Source organism: Sorex araneus, chromosome 11, assembly GCF_027595985.1.
Source record: "Sorex araneus isolate mSorAra2 chromosome 11, mSorAra2.pri, whole genome shotgun sequence".
Classification (NCBI taxonomy): Eukaryota; Metazoa; Chordata; class Mammalia; order Eulipotyphla; family Soricidae; genus Sorex; species Sorex araneus.
Window position 1 is genome coordinate 57,157,852 of NC_073312.1, and position 19,029 is coordinate 57,176,880.

General features: G+C 39.4%; 1 protein-coding gene across 1 annotated transcript; it reads right to left on the reverse strand.

Annotated features, from left to right (window-relative positions):
• Window positions 1–15,782: 15,782 nt before the first annotated feature.
• Window positions 15,783–18,492, reverse strand: ZWINT (ZW10 interacting kinetochore protein). Its single transcript, XM_012932489.2, has 7 exons — window positions 18,449–18,492; window positions 17,536–17,629; window positions 17,300–17,423; window positions 16,990–17,156; window positions 16,783–16,839; window positions 15,994–16,136; window positions 15,783–15,918 (listed from the first exon to the last, which is right to left on the reverse strand). Exons 1-7 carry the CDS (start codon window positions 18,490–18,492, stop codon window positions 15,819–15,821), a joined length of 729 nt encoding a protein of 242 aa, XP_012787943.2. The 3' UTR covers window positions 15,783–15,818.
• Between the last annotated feature and the right edge of the window lie 537 nt (window positions 18,493–19,029).

A 19,029-nucleotide genomic window follows, 5' to 3' on the forward strand; every position in this document is an offset into this window, starting at 1 on the left:
TTTTATTGCCAGAAAAAACCAACAACACTGTTTCTTTGACTCATCTACTGGACTTAGAATCAATTTTGACTTTTATTACTATCTAAACTCTTAATGATATATAATGGTGTCACTGGGTTCTTTTAAAAATGACACACGACACAAAAGAGCAAAAGGTCATCCAGAGTCATATCATGAAAGTTGCCTGAAATACTGGGTCATTCTGGAGTGATGAGCTGCAGGTGGTAGTAAGAAGTACAAATCCAGCAAAATAAAAATGCTAAATAAAGTAAAACAAAAAATTTAAAAAAATAGGTTGATGTCATCGGGAGAACAAACCTTCAGAAGAGACATTCCATTAGGACCTACCATATACCCACTGGTATCTTCTTCATTCATCACCCTTTGACTCTTTCACCGAGTTTTCCTCATCTTGGCTTTCCTTCTACCTTACTCATTTTATGATCATATCCAGTTAATGGCAACAAAATATTTATTTATAGGGACTCGAGAAATAGTACAGTGGGTACTGTGTTTGCCCTGCAAGTGGCTGACACTGGTTACATCCTTGTCACTATCTATGGTGCCTGAGCACTGCAAGGAGTGGTCCCTGTGAACAGAGCCGGGATGAGCCCTGAGCACAGTTGGGTGCAGACCCCAAACAAAACAAAACATAAAAACACGTCTATTTCCAGTCCAGAGATCCTCCCTGTTTACTATATTAAGAACATAATTGCTGAATTATCATCCACCTAAATTCTTATGTTGACATCTCAAATAAAACTGACCTCCTACCAAGGGGCATCTCTACTATACCCAAACCATTAATCTTTAATCTCAGAATGCCTGTTTTTCAGTTCTTCAAAGAAACAAAACTTTGGAGTTCTTATTTAAATATTTTTCTAGTAATTATTATGGTGATTCTCTCTCCACTATTAGTACCTCCAATTTTCTCTCACCTGAATTTTAATCCAAAGAGTTCTTATGATATATTTTATTACACTAAAAATGTAAGTGTAATATCTAAACTAAATTTTAAGAGCTTTATAAAAAGTATAAATACGGCACACTTAGGGAGTACAGTTAAATGAACTAGAATTAGGAAGTGATATGAGAAAGGGAATAAGGTTAAGAATAGAAGCACATTTTAAAACGATATTTTGATTCAATATTCATGGCCTGGAGTTTATTTTTTTAATTACAAATCACATAGAAAATACTGAAAGTAATAATGTAGTTTAGGAACCAATGTGCAATATGCTAATATTTAGAATTCATTTTATATTACTGCCTTCATTTTGCACTACTTATTGCAAAGTGTATCACCACTTGGCAGAAGAAATTTTGGGAAAGGTTTTCTGGCCTTGTAAAAAGATTGGGAGTTTGGGGAAAATAAAAGTTGTCATTGTCTGTATCTGACTTCATTAGCAATTCTGAAAGTAGTCTCTCATCTGAATTATTGTTATGAACTGCTATGGGGGAAAATATTTACTAATGTGTGTGTGAGAGATTGGCAGATAGGCATATCCCAAGATGCTATACAAATGAAGAGTTGAATATGAATAGAGCTGATATATATCAAATGTGCCAAGAGTCATGCTCAGCTAAGAGGGCTCCCACTTGTGTATCACAGCTGGTCTATAATTTGGCCAGAAGACCGCTCATTTCTCTACACCTGGCTTTTTGCTTATGATGATATGCCAGATTCTCTTCAGTGGGACAGCAACTTGCTGAGAAGCCAGAAACAAAATCATATAATATATTTTTAAACATATTTTTATATTTTTAAACATATCTCACTGTGTGAGGACATGGGATCCATCCCTGCATCAAATAAATAAATAAATAAATAAATAAACAAACTTCAATGTACTTTACATATCTTTGTTGCTGTTGTGTATCCAACACTTTGTCCATATTGATGACATGTATAAAGACAAACTCTCAAACTCTGCCACATAGTATGTTTCATTCTACATTTTGAGTAAAACATTTAAATTTTTTATACAAATGGCAAAAGAAATGGCAAAATCTTAAGAATCAGGGGCCTATGAGATAGAGCAGCGGGAAAAGTGCTTTCCCTGCTCGCAGCTGACATGGGTTCAATCCTTAGCATTCTATATAATCCCTAGAGTCCCACTAGGAATGATCCCTCAGCATAGAGCCAAGAGCAAGCTAGGAACAAAAACAAACCAAGAAACAGAAATGTTAAGAATCAAAGTGAATATTGGAGATTACATGGAACTAGAAGGGAAATAGCATCTCTCATCCTTAAATATTCTTTCTCATAATTCACAGAACTTTGGCGGCAATTGTACTTCATGTCTGTTTCTCCACAGTGGAGTTGTTTTTTCTAAGCAAAAAGCCAACCTTATGCTAGAAATTTACAAGAGGAATTAATTGATGCAAGTTTTAAACACTGGACATATTTTGCTCTTTCCCTTAGCATTATTGAAGTATAACTGACAAGTAAAATTGTTAATGTTTTGAAAATTAAACAAATGATTTACAATAATAGTAAATTAAAAAATAAAATTAATAACTTTAAATTAATAAAAATTTAAATTAAAAATCCCTCTACTCTCCACATTCCCTAGTCATGATAACCACCAATTCCTAATGTTTTTGCAAATGTTTGGCTTATGTCATAGGACCCACATATAAGTGGTGGCATGCCTGCACATATCAGTTTACATAATGCTCTTCAGATTTATTCCTGTTATTGTAAATGGCAGAATTTTCATCTTTGCAGAGTAAATAATATTCTATTATGTAGATGTTGCCATGCCTATAATACATTTTCTTTATCTGTTATCAGTCTAGTTATTTGTATACCTTGAATATTGTGAAAAATGGGTCAATGAATATGGCATTAAAATATATGTAATAAAGTGGCGGGAAAGTTAGTTAGGACAGAGGAGGGACCAGTATGACAATTATTAGTTGGAAATGATCACTCTTTACAAGAACTAAGTGCTGAAAGGAGGTAAAGTAATAAATATATATTATATATCAGTAACATTCAGTACCAGTACTATAAACTATAATACCTAATAGGAGAGAGACAAAGAGAGAGGGAGAGAGAAGAAACGTATTTGTTACAGAGGCTGGCTGATTGGGGGGCCTTAGTGGCAGGAGGGAAACTGGGAACATTGGTGGTGGGAAATGTATACTGGTGGAGGGATAGGTATTAGAACATTGTATGGCTGAACAACTGCCCAATCATGAACAACTTTGTAACTATGTACCTCAAGTTGATTCAATTAAAAAAACCTTCTTCTCATACCCCTGGCTACAAATGTATTTGTGTGTGTGTGTGTGTGTGTGTGTGTGTGTGTGCATGTGTGCATGTGTCTGCATGATAAAATTATTTTTATTTTTGTACATCAACCCAGAAGTGGGGCTTGAAATAAGGTAGCTATATTTTTAGTTTAATTTTATTTATTTATTTTTTTCTTTTTGGGTCACACCTGGCGATGCACAGGAGTTACTCCTGCCTCCGCTCTCAGAAATTACTCCTGGCGGTGCTCAGGGGACCACATGGGATGCTGGGATTTGAACCCAGGTCGGCCGCATGCAAGGCAAACGCCCTACCTGCTGTGCTATCACTACAGCCCTATTTTTAGTTTTTTAAGAAAATTCCATGTTTCCACAATGGTCGTACTAGTTCACATTTCCATCAATAGTTATCAATTGATTTCATTTTCTCCGAAATCTTGCCATTATTTTTTATCTTATCATTTTCAAATACCATGCACTGTAGCATCATCATCCCGTTGTTCATCAATTTGCTCAAGCAGGCACAAGTAATGTCTCCATTGTGAGACTTGTTACTGTTTCTGGCATATCAAATATGCCACTAGTAGCTTGTTGGGCTCTGCAGTACAGGCAGGACACTCTCGGAAGCTTGTTGGGCTCTCTGAGAGGGAGGGAGGAATCGAACCTGGGTTGGCCACATGCAAAGCAAATGCCCTACCTGTTGTGCTATCACTCCAGTCCTTCAGGTATTATGCCATGAGTAAATTAATATCATTATTGTTTTATTTGCAATGAATCATAATATCTTCTGATATTTCTACTACTGGACATATATTAAAAAGAATTTACATGGATATTTGCATACTCAAATTCATAGCAAATATTGTCAAAAGAGGAAGAGACCTAAGTATGCAGTGATAGATAAGTGTTTAGACAAAATGTGATATACATACATTTAAAATAATATTTTAGACTTAAAAACAATGCTGTCTCATGTTAGAATAGTCATGGTTTTTGAAAACATAACCCTAATAGAAATAAGCTAGTTACACAATGGCTATTGTATAGTTCTACTTATATGAGAAACTCAGAGTAGACAGATTCACAGAAAAAGACATTAGAGTAGTTGTTATCATAACTGTAGTTGGTGAGATCTATTATTAAATAATATGTGGTTTAAGTTTGAAAAGATGAGACAGATGTGATAGAAATAAAAACATAAATATGAAATAGAAATGATGATGGTTATAAAATACAATGGTTTTAATGCCATTGGACTCTACTAAAATAATTAACAACTTTATATATTTTTCTATAAAAATATAATCAGTATAAATTTTAAAATGCTACATTTTATTGTGTAAGAAGCCTATTTCTCTTATTGTATCCAAATATAGTTTCATGGTAAATTCAGTCTAAGCCAGAGACACAGATAAAAGTTTCAACATAAGGAGAAAAAGTCCCATCACATATTGAAAAGAATTAACTCCAAAAGGCACTGCGTCTTTAGAAATATAAAAAATAGAGAAGGCCTGGAGTTAGCACTCAGTGAGAAAGGTAACAGTACTTTCTAGAAAATATTGTGAGCGCTATTTGGAATGTATGTTTACGGTAATAAGCAGAGCAAATCTTGGTTTATTGAGCCATGTCAAAGATACCTGTGATGAACCAAATTTTTCAAAGGTTTGTCAAAATATTGGAAATAAACTTTCTATTTTAAGATAGAAATGATAAAGGTGTATTAGTCTTGTCCATATGACAAGTTTTAACTGGTAATAAATACCTACTAAATTAAAATGTTAGAAAAACAAGTAATAGGAATAATGGAAACAAGAGTTTACCAATTCAGAACAGATAAGATAAAAAAAAGAAAACATTTCTTATTTGAAGTTTTTCTTGCATTAGCACATCTAACTGGTATAGCTATGGGAACTCATTTGTCCTAAGGAAATTTAGAGATGAAATACCACAATGTTAAAAATAAATTGTTATTGGCTGGAGCGATAGCACAGCAGGTAGAGCGTTTGCCTTGCATGCGACCGACCCAGGTTCAATTCCTCCGTCCCTCTCTGAGAGCACGGCAAGCTGCAGAAAGTATCCCGCACGCACGGCAGAGCCTGGCAAACTACCCGTGGCGTATTCGATATGCCAAAAACAGTAACAAGTCTCACAATGGAGACATAACTGGTACCTGCTTGAGCAAATCAATGAACAACGGGATGACAGTGCTACAGTGCTACATTAATTATACTTTTGGAATAGATTATTTGAAATTCATTATTTATCCAATTACTTTAACCAATTTTGGAAAATGATCTCAGAACAATAATGCTTACCCAAATAATCCCAAAGACCAGGTGTTCAAAGTGAAAAATGAGGAAAAATCGCCCACTCCAAATTCTAGATCTTCTATAGTTCTCATATACTTGAGCATGTGACTCAATTTGGCTGGGGTAAATATGTAAGGGTAGAGAATGGCTGGAAAAATTAATTACAATGATATGTGAAAAATGACACATGACTTTGGAAAATTGAATATGATTGATCTTTGAATTAAACTTTCCATTGAAACATCAAACAAAATACACATCCAAAATAAAAAATACAGAGTTATGATGGCTTCTATTTTTGGTTTGGAGACCACATCCCGCAGTGCTCAGGGCTTATTCCTGGCTCTATGCTCTTGGATCACTCTTGGGGAGCATTTTGAGGACCACATGTAGTGCCTGGGTTCGAACTAGGGTCTGTTGCATGCAAGGCAAATAATTACATGTTCTAAAATTTTTCTGGCCCCACTGCCATTTTTAAAGAAATTTTGATAACCATTTATGATGAGATTCACTAACCTTCTCATAGACTCTTTTTTTTTTTAATTTATTTTATTGAATCACCAAGTGGAAAGTTACAAAGTTCTCAGGCTTATATCTCAGTTACACAATGCTCAAACACCCATCCCTTCACCAGTGCCCATATTCCACCACCAATAAAAACAAAAACAAAAGCAAAAACAAAACAAACAAACAAAAAAAACAGTATACATCCCACCCCTCACCCCCCAACCCACCCCGCACCTGAGTGATAATTTCACTTCCTTTTCTCTTTACCTTGATTACATTCCAGATTTCAACACATAACTCACTATTGTTGTTGAGTTTCAAAACAGACTCACTATTTTTGTTGGAATTTATCCCCTAAGAATACAGCTCTATTAACAGGGAAATATTTGATAATAAGTTTTCCACTGATGAGAATGAAGAGATAAAATGTCACTTGCCGCGGTAGCGGCTGCGCGGTTTACAATTTCTGTATTATAGTAATTAAGTCCTCGAAGATTTAAGTTTGAAAATGAATCATTTCCCTTTCTGGAACAGCATGTAGCCAAAGTTAGTTCACAGTCTCCATACATGGGTGCAAGCACTTGCTGGAACCCCAATTCCTAAAGCTGTCTCTGGTTCCCGCTCGTTCCACATCCACCGGCTCTGCAGAGGCATGGGCACCCGGGCCGAAAACCCAGCCGGCCGGAGCCGAGCACTGGCCCCGGCTGGGGCTGGCCCTGTATCCCGCGGCTGTTTCAAGTTCAAAGCACACATTTTTTTTTTTCCTCGCGCCAAAAGTTCATACTTTCTCAACGGACCCACAAAATGTCGGACACCACGCCTTCTCCCGGAGGGGAGAGAGACCAAGAAGGAAGGTTATTTCCTCCGTTAGCCCGCGTGGGGCAAAAGCTTAGTTCACAGTCTCCATACATGGGTGCAAGCACTTGCTGGAACCCCAATTCCTAAAGCTGTCTCTGGTTCCCGCTCGTTCCACATCCACCGGCTCTGCAGAGGCATGGGCACCCGGACCGAAAACCTGGCCGGCCGGAGCCGAGCACCTGCCCTGGCTGCTCATAGACTCTTTATATACAGTAAGGAAATTGACATATAGGTGAGATAAAGTTCTGCAAGTACCTCAGGAGAAAAAGGGAAGCACATAAATACTGAAAGTAATTTTCAGAATTAAATAACAATGACACAAGAAAGAAAATAGGGCACTCAATAAGTTATTTCCTAAAACTAGAAAACATTTTAAATTCAGCAATAACAATTAGAAACTTCCCTGATTTTTATATTTACTTATTTTTTGCTTTTTGGGTCATGCCCGGCAATGCACAGGGGTTACTCCTGGCTTTGCACTCAGGAATTATCCCTGGCAGTGCTCAGGGGAGCATATGGGATACAGGCAATCGAGCCCAGATTGGCCGTGTGCAAGGAAAACGCCCTACCCACGGCGCTATTGCTCCAGTCCCTGGTTTTTATATTTAATCTGGACATATTATAAACCTACCAAATATTTTTTTTTTATTTTATTATTTAGTAGGATGAGCTGGAGTGATAGCACAGCAGATAGGGCATTTGCCTTGCACGTGGCCAACCTGGGTTTAATTCCTCTGCCCCTCTCAGAGAGCCCAGCAAGCTACCAAGAGTATCTCGCCCGCACGGCAGAGCCTGGCAAGCTACCTGTGGTGTATTTGATATGCCAAAAACAGTAACAAGCCTCACAATGGACACGTTACTGGTGCTCGCTCGAGCAAATCAATGAGCAATGGGATGAGAGTGATTTAGTAGGGCACAAGGAAGTTGCCAATAGTCACTTTAAAGCTCTTGTTAAGAGGGCTTATACTAAGTAAACTCATTCAATGGACATGATCCAGAGACTTGTAAATAAATCTTGAAAGAGATCTGTAAGTTGCAGAGATTCTTATAGACCCCACACACGGCTGAGTTATCTAGGGCACCCTGGAGGGGGCTGGGTGAGCGCATAGTATGCCCAAACGAAGCCCAGGCAGCCCAAACTGTTCACACTCCACAATCACCACCATGCTCTCAGCCAAACTCCACTGCTCTCTCTAGATGAGCCTCAACTAGAATGAATCTGTTGAAAAGCTCAGGTATGTGGATTTGTGACTGAAATCTCCAGGCTTTCAGAGAATCAAATGGGCTAAGTACCTCCCTCCCCAATACCAACCCCATCTCCCTATGCTTCTAGAAGCCCACAGCAGTCATGTATACATCCCAAAGCCACTACCCAGTTAAAAATTTAATTCCAGCTGTATTGCCCCGTTCAAAATTTTGGACTTCCAGGAGTGCACACCACATCTCAAATTCTACAATACTGATAAACCAGGAGTAGCACACCAGATTGAATGTGATGTAATGTAGAAGGCAACCAATCTCAGTTAACAAAATATAAACACAGAAGGCTTAACCTGTAACAACATTTTAGTAATCTCTTATACAAGTGTAGAACATGGGGTTTGTTTTTTAGCCTTGCCACAAGGAGCTTAGGTTTAGACACTCCCGGAGACACTCCCATTCCTTTTTTTAATCTGTAAACTCTCTCTGCACCCTCCTTCCCAACCAGACAGAAGAGAGCACAGTGGCACACACATAAGCAGAGCTCAAGGTGCAAGAAGTGAGAGCGACTTTTTAGAAAAATGAAAAACATCTAATGCCACAAGATTTCTAGACACATGTGTGTACATGGTAGTGCTTTATATTATTATTATTAATTATTATTATTATTATTTTGTTTTTAGCACCACACCTGGCTGTGCTTGGGGTTTAATTCTGGTTCTGCACTTAGGGGTCACTCCTAGCACTTACTTTGGGTCAGATAGGTGTGGGTAAGGTACATGCCTCACACATGGCAAACCCTGTTCAACCCCAAACACTCAGAGGAGTAAGCCTCTGAGCACTACTGGGTGAGGTCAAAAGCAAAACACAAAGCAAAACAAAAAGAAACAGAAAGCAGAGATGTTCAAGACCTATGAAACCACTGGGAATTTGTGTTCAAGTATTACGAATTGGCAAACAATGGCCATTTTTGACTAAAAAGATAACCAGAGAGGCAACAAAATCAATATTAAGAATAACCAAAGTTTAACTGATATTTTCACATCTATTTGCTTTTCTATCTACATTTCAAATTTTTCAGGACATACTTACTGAATTTACCCAACTAACTGCCTCTGCGATCTAGTACAGATCTCCCAGTCTCACTCCTCAAACAGTACATCTATAAAACACATCCTACATTTTTGCTCACAGTGTGTTGCAACACATCCTATATATGGGTTTTTAAAACTTATTTTCCCTAGAATATGCTTTAAATTCTCTGAAAAAAGCACACATTCTATAAATGTCAATTCCATATCCTACCGCTTCCATTCCTTAGATTCATTCCAACTGATGGAGATAGACACACACATCACATACTTCTATAGCACATGTATGAATATACTTAAGAAGGCTGATCAAAAAGACTAACTTTTAAAAAGTCTATGTGCTAAACTTCCAGCAATTATTAATCACCTAAAGAAGTATTATTTGGGTTTGGGGAAGATGTGACCCATTGCTTTTATGGCCATTAGGAAAGAATGAGGGATGACTAATGACTTCTGTCATGCAAGTGACAGCTTAGAATCTTATACAGGACACTTATACCCTTAGGGTTCAAAGCCAATTTAGAATTTGGCACACCACAAAATTGCAACAGCCTGAAGTAGGCAGATAGGTGGGGAGTGAAGGAAGAGGATGAGTGGTGGCTAGCAATGAGTTTCTGGAAGTATTAAATCAAGATGTGACTTAAAGAAGTTACTCTGCTACTAACACCAAAGTAGTCAAAAATGTATTAAGGCAGGACCCACTTTATATACAGTCACTAAACCTGGGTAAGACTCCAAGTGATACCAGCACTGGTCCTCGAGAAGTTTGAACTACCACAAAGGAGAAATCTCAACAGAAAAAAGATGGTGATGAAAGACATGAAAGAAGACCAGCAGCACTTTCAAACGTCTTCATTGCTAATACCATGAATATCCTAAAGTCTACAGAAAACTCCAGTAAAGAAAATATGAAGAATGGTCATATGTAGGATCATCCTAAAAGCCACTCAGGGCTTGTCCTCCTCTCTAGAGAAGTTTGTCTTCTCTCTTAAATGCATTACCCTTTCCTACCTTATATGCTCTATATAAGTGAATTTTAAAAAAACATTTACTTCACTACTCATCTGCTCCTGAATTTTTTTTCTGTGAGGCAAGATGATGTACCCTGTATAGGATTTAAGGCTGATTTTCCTTTTCTGCACAGAGCAGATTCTACCTCCGGTCTGAGATTCAAACGACCTGACAAATCTGGTGGCAGAACTAATTTCCAATACCAGGTAAAACAAATATACTCAGATGCAGTTTGCATACTAGTTTGTGAAGCTGGTGAGATGTAAGATCATATCACACAAGTGCACAAATACAGCAGATTTTAATCTGTCCTAAACTTCTCCTGGGCAATTCCAGAGTGATGAGTTGGGCAGAAAGAAAAGTGATAATGTCAAAATTGCCACCTATCTCCTCCTCTCTTCACTAAATCTGTTACATCTTTTATTTATTCAAATAAAATAAACACTGCTATAGACCAAGATGTTTGATATCAGAGGATACATGGATTATTTGTATTCTGATTATGCTATAGTGGTTAATTTGATAATCCCACACCTTTAGTCTCTTAGAATTTCAAGTGAATTTTTGAAGTTATTTCATAAATAGATACATGATGTTTTAAAAACCTATTATCATAATAATCTAATAAACACAGGGTTATTTCCATAGGATAATATAGGATATAGGTTAATGATGAGAATTAGCAGTTTCAGTTTTCTCTGTTTTTTTTTTTTTCAAAGTTTGGTATAAACTGGTTAGAAAAAGAAAATTAAAGAAAGCAACTGGTGGTACTCAATAAAACTAGGGGTCTGATTTTGCTTCTTTTTGTACTACAACTGGCAGTGCTCAGGGATTATTCCTGGCTCTGTGCTCAAGAATCACTCCTGGTGGGCTCAGAGGACCATATGGGGTGTCAGGGCTCGAATATGGGTCACCCACATGAAAGCCAAGTGCATTCCCCTCTGTCCTATCACTGGGCTCAGGGGTTTGATTTCTTTGCAGTAAAATTAAACATATGATAGTGTTCAAATTGTATCAGGTAGATGTTGATGGTGAAGAGAAACAGGGAGGGCCCCCTCTCAAAGGCAGTCATATTCTCATCACTGATCCCCATCCAAATAGGACCCACCGTATGAACTGGCAGCAGGAAACTTGTGTGCTGACCTGCTCTAATGACTGTTTTGCCTTCGATCCTCCCAGCTGCCATTCTAAAGGTGATAAACCCTGTTGTCTTCAAAGAGTCTTTTTGAAAGGTCACTACGTTTGGTCTCATTGGGACCCAGGAGACTCTACAGCCATGATGAATATGAGACTGCGAGTCACAGGAATGTGGCTTCCTGTCAGGGTTCAGTAAGCACTCTGTCAAAAATACCATTGGCAAGGAGGCTTGATGGGTTCCACATGCAAACAGCCATGTCCTTTTTGTCAGGAGAGAAGTACAGAAAACCAACACTATATCCAAATGCATTTACTTTAGAAACTTCCGGTAACTCAGGCACAGTCAATGTGTAAATGTCACCTTTAATGCTGCCCACCATCAGGAATGCTCCCTCCATAGTGAGAAAGTTTTCCAAGAAAAAACAGGGGTTGGGCATGTTGAGAGTAGCAAAAGCATCCTTATCCAAACAATTCCACATTCTGACGATACCTTCCGCATCCCTAGTGAATACAAGATGCTTGCAGTGGCTGCTCATTGTAAGACGGATATTATGCTAATTCAAAATGCCTCAAGTAGTTACAGAAATTATGAAAAGCTTATGGAAAGATTGGTTACAAGGCCAAAGGTTATACAATTTTATTCCAAGCATTCCCACTTCTATTAAGACAGTGCTACCTGAAGTTATTAGACTTTAGTTTTTTATATTTTATATATTCATATATTATTATATTAATTTCATATATTTAATAAGGAAGTATTAGAAAAACTTCAATTGAGGTTAAATAAGTGTACCTTTCTCAAATTGTCAGTCCAAAAAGCAAACCTCTTAAATTCCAAAACAGTATTAAATGTGAACTATATTCCTAACACAAAATTTTAAAATGAACCAGGCTGCAATTTAGCTTCTTTGAAAATTAACAGGATACTTGTGTAAAAAATAGAAAATCATTGATAGCAATCAGTACTGCAACAAAATGAGTTTCCTGAAGCTTCCAGGTGCCTTCCTAATTGAAATTTCTAAAAAAATAAAACATGATATTGCAACAGGTCTAACAGAAAATTTATTTCCCAGATATCTAACTGTATGGGAGGGGCTAATATCACCTCATTATTCAGAATCTAGACTTAGTTTTGCCTAGAAACACATGAATCCCCAGTTTTAGTACCATGCAAAATGTCTGAACTTACCTGAATAAGACTAAAATTACCTGAATGAGAGAGCTGTAATAAGACAATTTGACTACTACTCTTTCAGTTCAACACCAGACCACCATTATTAAGAGGGTTAAAAAAATTTTGGTGGGAAGGATGAGAAGACACATCCATTGGTGCTCAGAAATTACTCCTGGTTCGATATTCAGAGATTGCTCCTGGCCAGTTTGGGGGATTATATCAGGTGCAGGAACAAACCTAGGCTGGTTCATGCAAGGTTAGCACCTTACCTGCTATACTATCTCTATGTCCCTAAGAGTTAAATCTTAAAAGCAATGCTTTTTTGAAAATTCCCAAGAAGGAGTAGTACAGCAGAGAGTAATATGAAAACTTTTTTCTAAAAACCAAACTTATTTTAGTTAAATAAGATTTGTCTTATCTTTATCAAAATATTTAAAGACCCTGTTGCAAGTTTCAAGGAAGACAGATATCTGACATTAAGTTTCTGTTATCTTGTCATTGTAAATAAACAGTATTTTTCAACATCATTGTTAGTTATCATAGTAGTCATGAGTTATTTTAAAACCATACTCATTTTATTAATATGAAGATCACTATTCTTTAATATAAATATTTTGTTTTATGGTTGAGAGGTTATAAGATTCATGAGGTTCATGAGTTTCTAGTTCATGTGTTCATTTTTATTGGTAATATTATTGAACTGTTTTAGTGATTTTGGTGGTATATGTAGAAGCAGGATTTCTAATTATGATCACTATATCTATTTTTAAGTAGATACATCACACAACAGAGATTCCATTCTGGTGCCATTCCAATGATGCTTTAATATCTCTAATTACTCAAATGAATTTCAGCTCTTTGGAAGCTCCAATAATAAAGGATAGTTACTCAGAGAAACGTTTCAGCTGTAGAGAATGAAAATCATTTACTATTTTCTAGTGTGTTTTCTTCCCAGAAACCATAAAAGTACTATAGTGATGAGATTTTTATTTTAACAGTTTAAAATATATCTGGATATATTTTATTAAAGTAGGAAAGAAAATTTCAATCCACTTCCTTGGGTTCTGGATGAAGGCTTTGACTTCCTAAAGTCATAGTTAACTGTAAAACACCGAGAATTCTTTACATCCAGTTCTGCTTAGCCACTTGTGTTTCTAAAATTTCCAATTTCCCACTTTCTGCACTTAACTTGTAAAGTTCCTTTTGCCTTCTAAACTATTAACTTTGGTGCTGCCAAAACATTTCATTTCTTAGATTGGAATTTTTGAATTATTTTTATTTATTTATTTTTGTTTGAAATTATCAGAACATGGCTGATACTCAATGAAATGTTTTTTTGAAACTGAGTTCAAGTTGTTAAAAAATTGGGGCTGGAGCAATAGTGGGGGTGGGGGAGTGGCCTTGTATGTGGCTGACCAGAATAGGGTTTGATTCCTGACATCCCTTAGGGTCCTCCGAGCACTGCCAGGAATTGTTCCTGAGTGTAGAGCCAGGAGTAACCCCTGAGCATCACCAGGTATGAACCAAAATCCCCGTCAGCCCAAAAAAAACTGCTAGGAAGTCTCTAAATGCAATTCAATGAAGACATACAAAATAAAATATGAAATATTGGATTTTTATTTGTGGATAAAGAGATATGTTCCTACACAGAGGAACTAGGGCACAGGACAATGACAGATCTCTACAAAATGTAGCCAAATGCTTGTTTTGAAGTCAATCTTACATTCTCAATATAATATATACTCTCCCTGCTAATTTTTTATGTGTTCAGATATTCACAAATTACATTTTTTTAATGATATAACTTATCAATAGAATTTATTATTCCTTTTCTTTTCTTCCTAGCTTTGTCTGAAATGGGATAGCAAAACATGAGTCAGGTATTTTCATCATTAAGAGTAAGTTTTCAAACAGTTAATATTCCCACTGAAGTATATTATCTTTAAATAGGAAATAAAAAATATCAGAGATAAGCTAAATTTCAATAATTTCAAACTCCTCTTTGATTTCTATAGCACCCAGTCAGGGTAACCAGGCTTTATATATAAGGAGATTAAAAACAGGCAATTGTACCTAAAGTGAAAAATTTCCTCTCAAAGATATCAAAAACATAAGTTTTGTCCACTGCTAACTTAATGAAAAGACTGAAATTTTAATAAATTTGAAATTAATATTTTAAATAGTAAAATTCACCTGATTGCATTTTAATTGGTTTTAGACCAGATTTAGCAATTTTATTTTATACATGAAGAATTTAATGGACATTTTAAACTCATTTATTCTTTTATAATGAAATCACTATTTGACTACTTCAACTCACAATTGTTTTTTCAGATACTTCCCCACCCCTGCCCAGAACTCAGAAGGTATTTTATTTACAAGGACAGGGGAAGAAAAGGGGGAAAGGGCAGGAAGGCTCACATAGTATGGAAGGGGAAGATTCCCTACTTTTAATAATTAAGGATGTACAAATATGAAATTGGATTGTGAAACATATACACCAATCACTAAATTTACCTTTCCATAGCCAACCACATGAACAAACTATTCCATACCCTCCTGAACGGTCAGCAATTTACTTCATATTGATTTGTGGTATTAACCTTTATGGTCTCAGGACAGGGACCATGAGCAGGCCTTGTACATGTCCCTCTATTTCCACAAGTCCCAGCAACCTGTCAATGTATTGTCTTTTAAGTGTGGCTCTTTCCACGAACATGTAAAATGAACTAACAACTAAGAGAGTACCAAACCTTTTAATCATCAGAAAACAGAGACTAAACATAAGTGGGTTGATGTCAAAAGGCTGTACTTGTGAGATCACAGTCCACCCTGCAGTGAGGAGTGCCACAAGAAATTGGGGAAGAGGACAAGACAGGCATAGATCTGGACATGGGGATGAGGTGCCGCACTTCAAACAAGATAAATTCCTTGCTCTCTGCACCCACTCTAAGTAGCTGAGGTAAGTAAACCAGAGATCCTAGTTTCCTCCAGACCTGTATAGTTCATGAATACCAGACCTCAGTTTGAGACTGACCTAAGATTCTTCCTCATGTTCCCTAGGGAACCCATGCCAAAATTGTATCTTAGAGATTTTAAGTGGTTAGCCTTGAGGGACAAAGTACTGGAAGTGGGTAAAGTCAAAGGTGAATCTCCTTCACTTCTCCTTTTACTTCCCTATCTGTCCCACTTTGCAGAATATTCCCCAGTCCTTGCCATCATGCCTCCAATATTCCTCTCACATGGTGCTGGGTAAGTTGCTGGGGCTTATCCTCAGGAAGGTTCCCCTCCTGTGGTGGCCGTTTCATTCTCTGACTCAAGGGATAGTGGCTTACCCTGCAGGATGGACAGCAGCTGGAGGAAAGTCTGATGCCTGGAAAAAGGAGGAGAATGTAAAGGAAGGGGATCTGTATCATCAAGGATTAGTAAACTATGCTCCCAGGCTCACCTCTGCAGCTTGTCTTGCTCCTGTCCTGCCTTCTGCTTCAGGGTTTCAACTTCCTCTTCTAGCCTCTCAAGTGCCTGCTGAGTTCCTTCCTGACGTGCCCTTACTTCTGCAGAAGCTTCCGCCACACACTGCAGATGCTTCTCCTGCCAGGAGTTAAAATGTAGACATGACGTTGTTAGATTGTAAGGTTTTAGAGCCAAGGAATTAAGGAACTTTAATTCTTCTCGGCTAGATGCAATTTGAATTTCATATAAAAGAGAGCCCCTATTCACTTTAGAGAGGGATCAAGAGAAGTTTTTCCTCAACTTTTTTTCAACGATAGCCTCCTTCCAACCATTTCCTTCCCATGGCCACTCTGTCCTATCAGTTGGCCCCTAGTCTTGTGTCCATCTATTCACACAATTTTCACCTACACCCCCAACCGGAGATATCAGGGGGGTCAGAGAGGGCTAAATAAATCTGAGAACTGGGCCTAGGAAAAAAGGGAAATGAGTTTCTTTTCCAATAGGAGGCACAGAGATGACAATAAAATATATTTTTCTATATGCAGGTACTGGACTCTGTAGGGCAGGTGCTAACATTGTCTCCATTTAACAAAGAACTAAAAGCACAGTATATAGGTGACTCCACAGTCAGTCAGAGAGGAATAAGTAGTAATGATGGGATTTGAGTCCACAGTGGCACTTAGGTTATTAAAATCTCACAGGAGGAAGAAGAAGTGAAAGTTTTTCTGACAGAGGACAAAACCTCTGCGATGGCTCCATGGTGGACCAGACAATATAAACCCACCTGTTGCAGACGCCATTGCTTTTGGGCTGCTTTGCGTTTCTTCATTGCCACTTGCTTCTGTAGGAAACCAGAAGATGGGGAGAAAAGCAGGAGTGGTTTTCTGGTCAAAGTTTGGGCAGATGCCCACTGACCCAACCCAGCATGCTCACCCTTTTCTTCTTCCTGACTGCCTACCCTTTCCTCCCACTTCACCCCAGCTGGGTGCACCTTGGCCTGGAGATGTTCAAGAGCCTCCTGGAGCTGCACCCGCTTTGCTTGAGTCTCTTCCACCTTGGAAAGAACGTAGGTCAAGGCACTTGTGATGTCCTCCACATGCTCATGGTAGGTGGCCTTCAGCTCTTTCCACTGCTCTTTGGCTTCAATTGCCTTCTGCCCTGGGATAAGCCACCAAGAAGGAAATGATTATTGGGGTTCTTCTTGTCTACTCACAACACTGCAATGTTCAGTTAAATAGCTGACCTCCTGATGTCTCTCCTTTCACTCAGGGAAGTCCCCTACCATCCCACTGTCTACTTACGGCTTGTGTCTTCAGAAGCCATGGGATCCAGGCCCTGGATAGCATCTTCCTGAGCCAAGAAGTTTTGCAGGAAGTCTACCACCTGAAGCTGACTACAGAGCAGCTTGTCTTTCTTTCGAGAGTCCTGTTTAGAGATGGGCAGAGTGGGGAACATCTTTTATCTTTTTCCCTCCCAGGATGTCTGCCAGTCTGCTCACCATCAGGGCAGCCCAGTAAGCTTCCCATCTCGTACATACCACCACAAACTCCGCCATGATCTGCGCTGGTAGTTCTGAGTCTTCCTGCAGGCCTCTAGGCTCTGAGATGATGTTTGTTACCTCAGCCAAGGTCCTGGAAGAATAAGGAAAACAGGAGAGTGGACCAACTTCAGGGCAAGGCAGTGAGAATCAGCTTGCATATGCACATGTATGAAGTCTGGCTCTAACCCCCAGCTGATGAGTATCTCTGTGGGATATGCAGGGCCAACAGAAGTAGTGCCTAGTAGAAGATGAAACAAGGCTGGAGCTGGAGCAATAAATAGCACAGCGGGTAGGGCGTTTGCCTTGCAGGAGGCCGACCTGGGTTCAAATCCCAGCATCCCATATGGTCCCCTGAGCAGCGCCAGGGGTGATTCCTGAGCGCAGAGCCAGGAGTAACCCCTGTGCATCGCCGGGTGTGACCCAAAAAGCAAAAAGAAAAATAAAAGAAAATGAAACAAGGCAGAGGGAATAGGAGATAGGAAGGAAAGTTAAGCCAATAGGGAGTGTCTCTCAGAAGAGCAAACATTTAAGCCAAAAGACCACCTGAAGGCAAAAGAGAGCAAACTTGCGGGGCGTTAAGCTGGGGTGGGGTCTCGCTGAAGGGGGTGCGGAAAGTCTCGCCGAGTTCTTTCTCCAGGGGGGCCGAGAAGCACTCGGGAAGCTACGTTGAGGAACAAACTGACCCGCCGGGAACCGTGACGGACACAAAACTAAGTGCCACTTCCACGAACTCTCGCGGAAGCCCACGGCCTCCAGTCGGGCGGTCTGCCTGGAGCACTGCAACGGCCGGAGCGGGACCCCGAGTGCCCTCCCAGCGAGAACGGGCCGCGTAAAGCCAGACCAGGTGCAAGGCAGCAAACGGCTGGGCCCTAGGAGGCCGCCACCTCCCCCGGCCCAGGCTCACACTTACTCTCTGGCAGCAGCTTCCGCCGCGGTCTCGGCGGCCGCCTCCATTCCTCCCGCGCCGCGATCTCCCGCGAACCAGCCGAGAGTCAGTTTTGGATCTCCCGCGGACCGCGCGACCTAGCAGGCGATTGGCTGCGCCGGCCAGTGGGTGGGAACAAAGCTACTTTATGTTTGATGATAGGCTGGAGCTCTCGGAGCGTGGGCGAGCCCGACCCTAGAGCGCAGGCGCAGTTTGCACCGGGCAGGCGGGCGCGGAAGTTCTGCGCCTGCGTACCAGGCTGCTGTTTGAAATTTTTCTCGAGCCGGGGGTGCGGCTTATACTCAGGCTATGCGGGACAAGCGAGCACGTTTGTACTTAAAAACTGTCATTATCGTTTTATTTCTCTTTTCTTAATTCTTCAGTGGTTGAACACTGAGACTGTCCCGACTCACTCGCCGTCAGTGGTGACGAAGAGTGATTCTGTTCGGGCTGGGACGAGATGAGACCGGCGCACAGAGCGTTTTTCTCCCCGCGCTGCAGGTGACATGTAGGCACAGCCCACGTACATAGACAAGTTAAAGCTGGAACTCTGACAAGACCGGGAC

What these genes read in the sequence shown, in the direction of transcription:
- ZWINT (XM_012932489.2), bottom strand. Translation starts at nt 18,492, where the DNA reads ATGGAGGCGGCCGCCGAGACCGCGGCGGAAGCTGCTGCCAGAGA. An exon ending in GGCTTCTGAAGACACAAGCC is followed by an intron (nt 17,157 to 17,299) that starts GTAAGTAGACAG and finishes GGCTTATCCCAG; the next exon opens with GGCAGAAGGCAATTGAAGCC. An exon ending in GAGCAAGACAAGCTGCAGAG is followed by an intron (nt 15,919 to 15,993) that starts GTGAGCCTGGGA and finishes TCCTTTTTCCAG; the next exon opens with GCATCAGACTTTCCTCCAGC.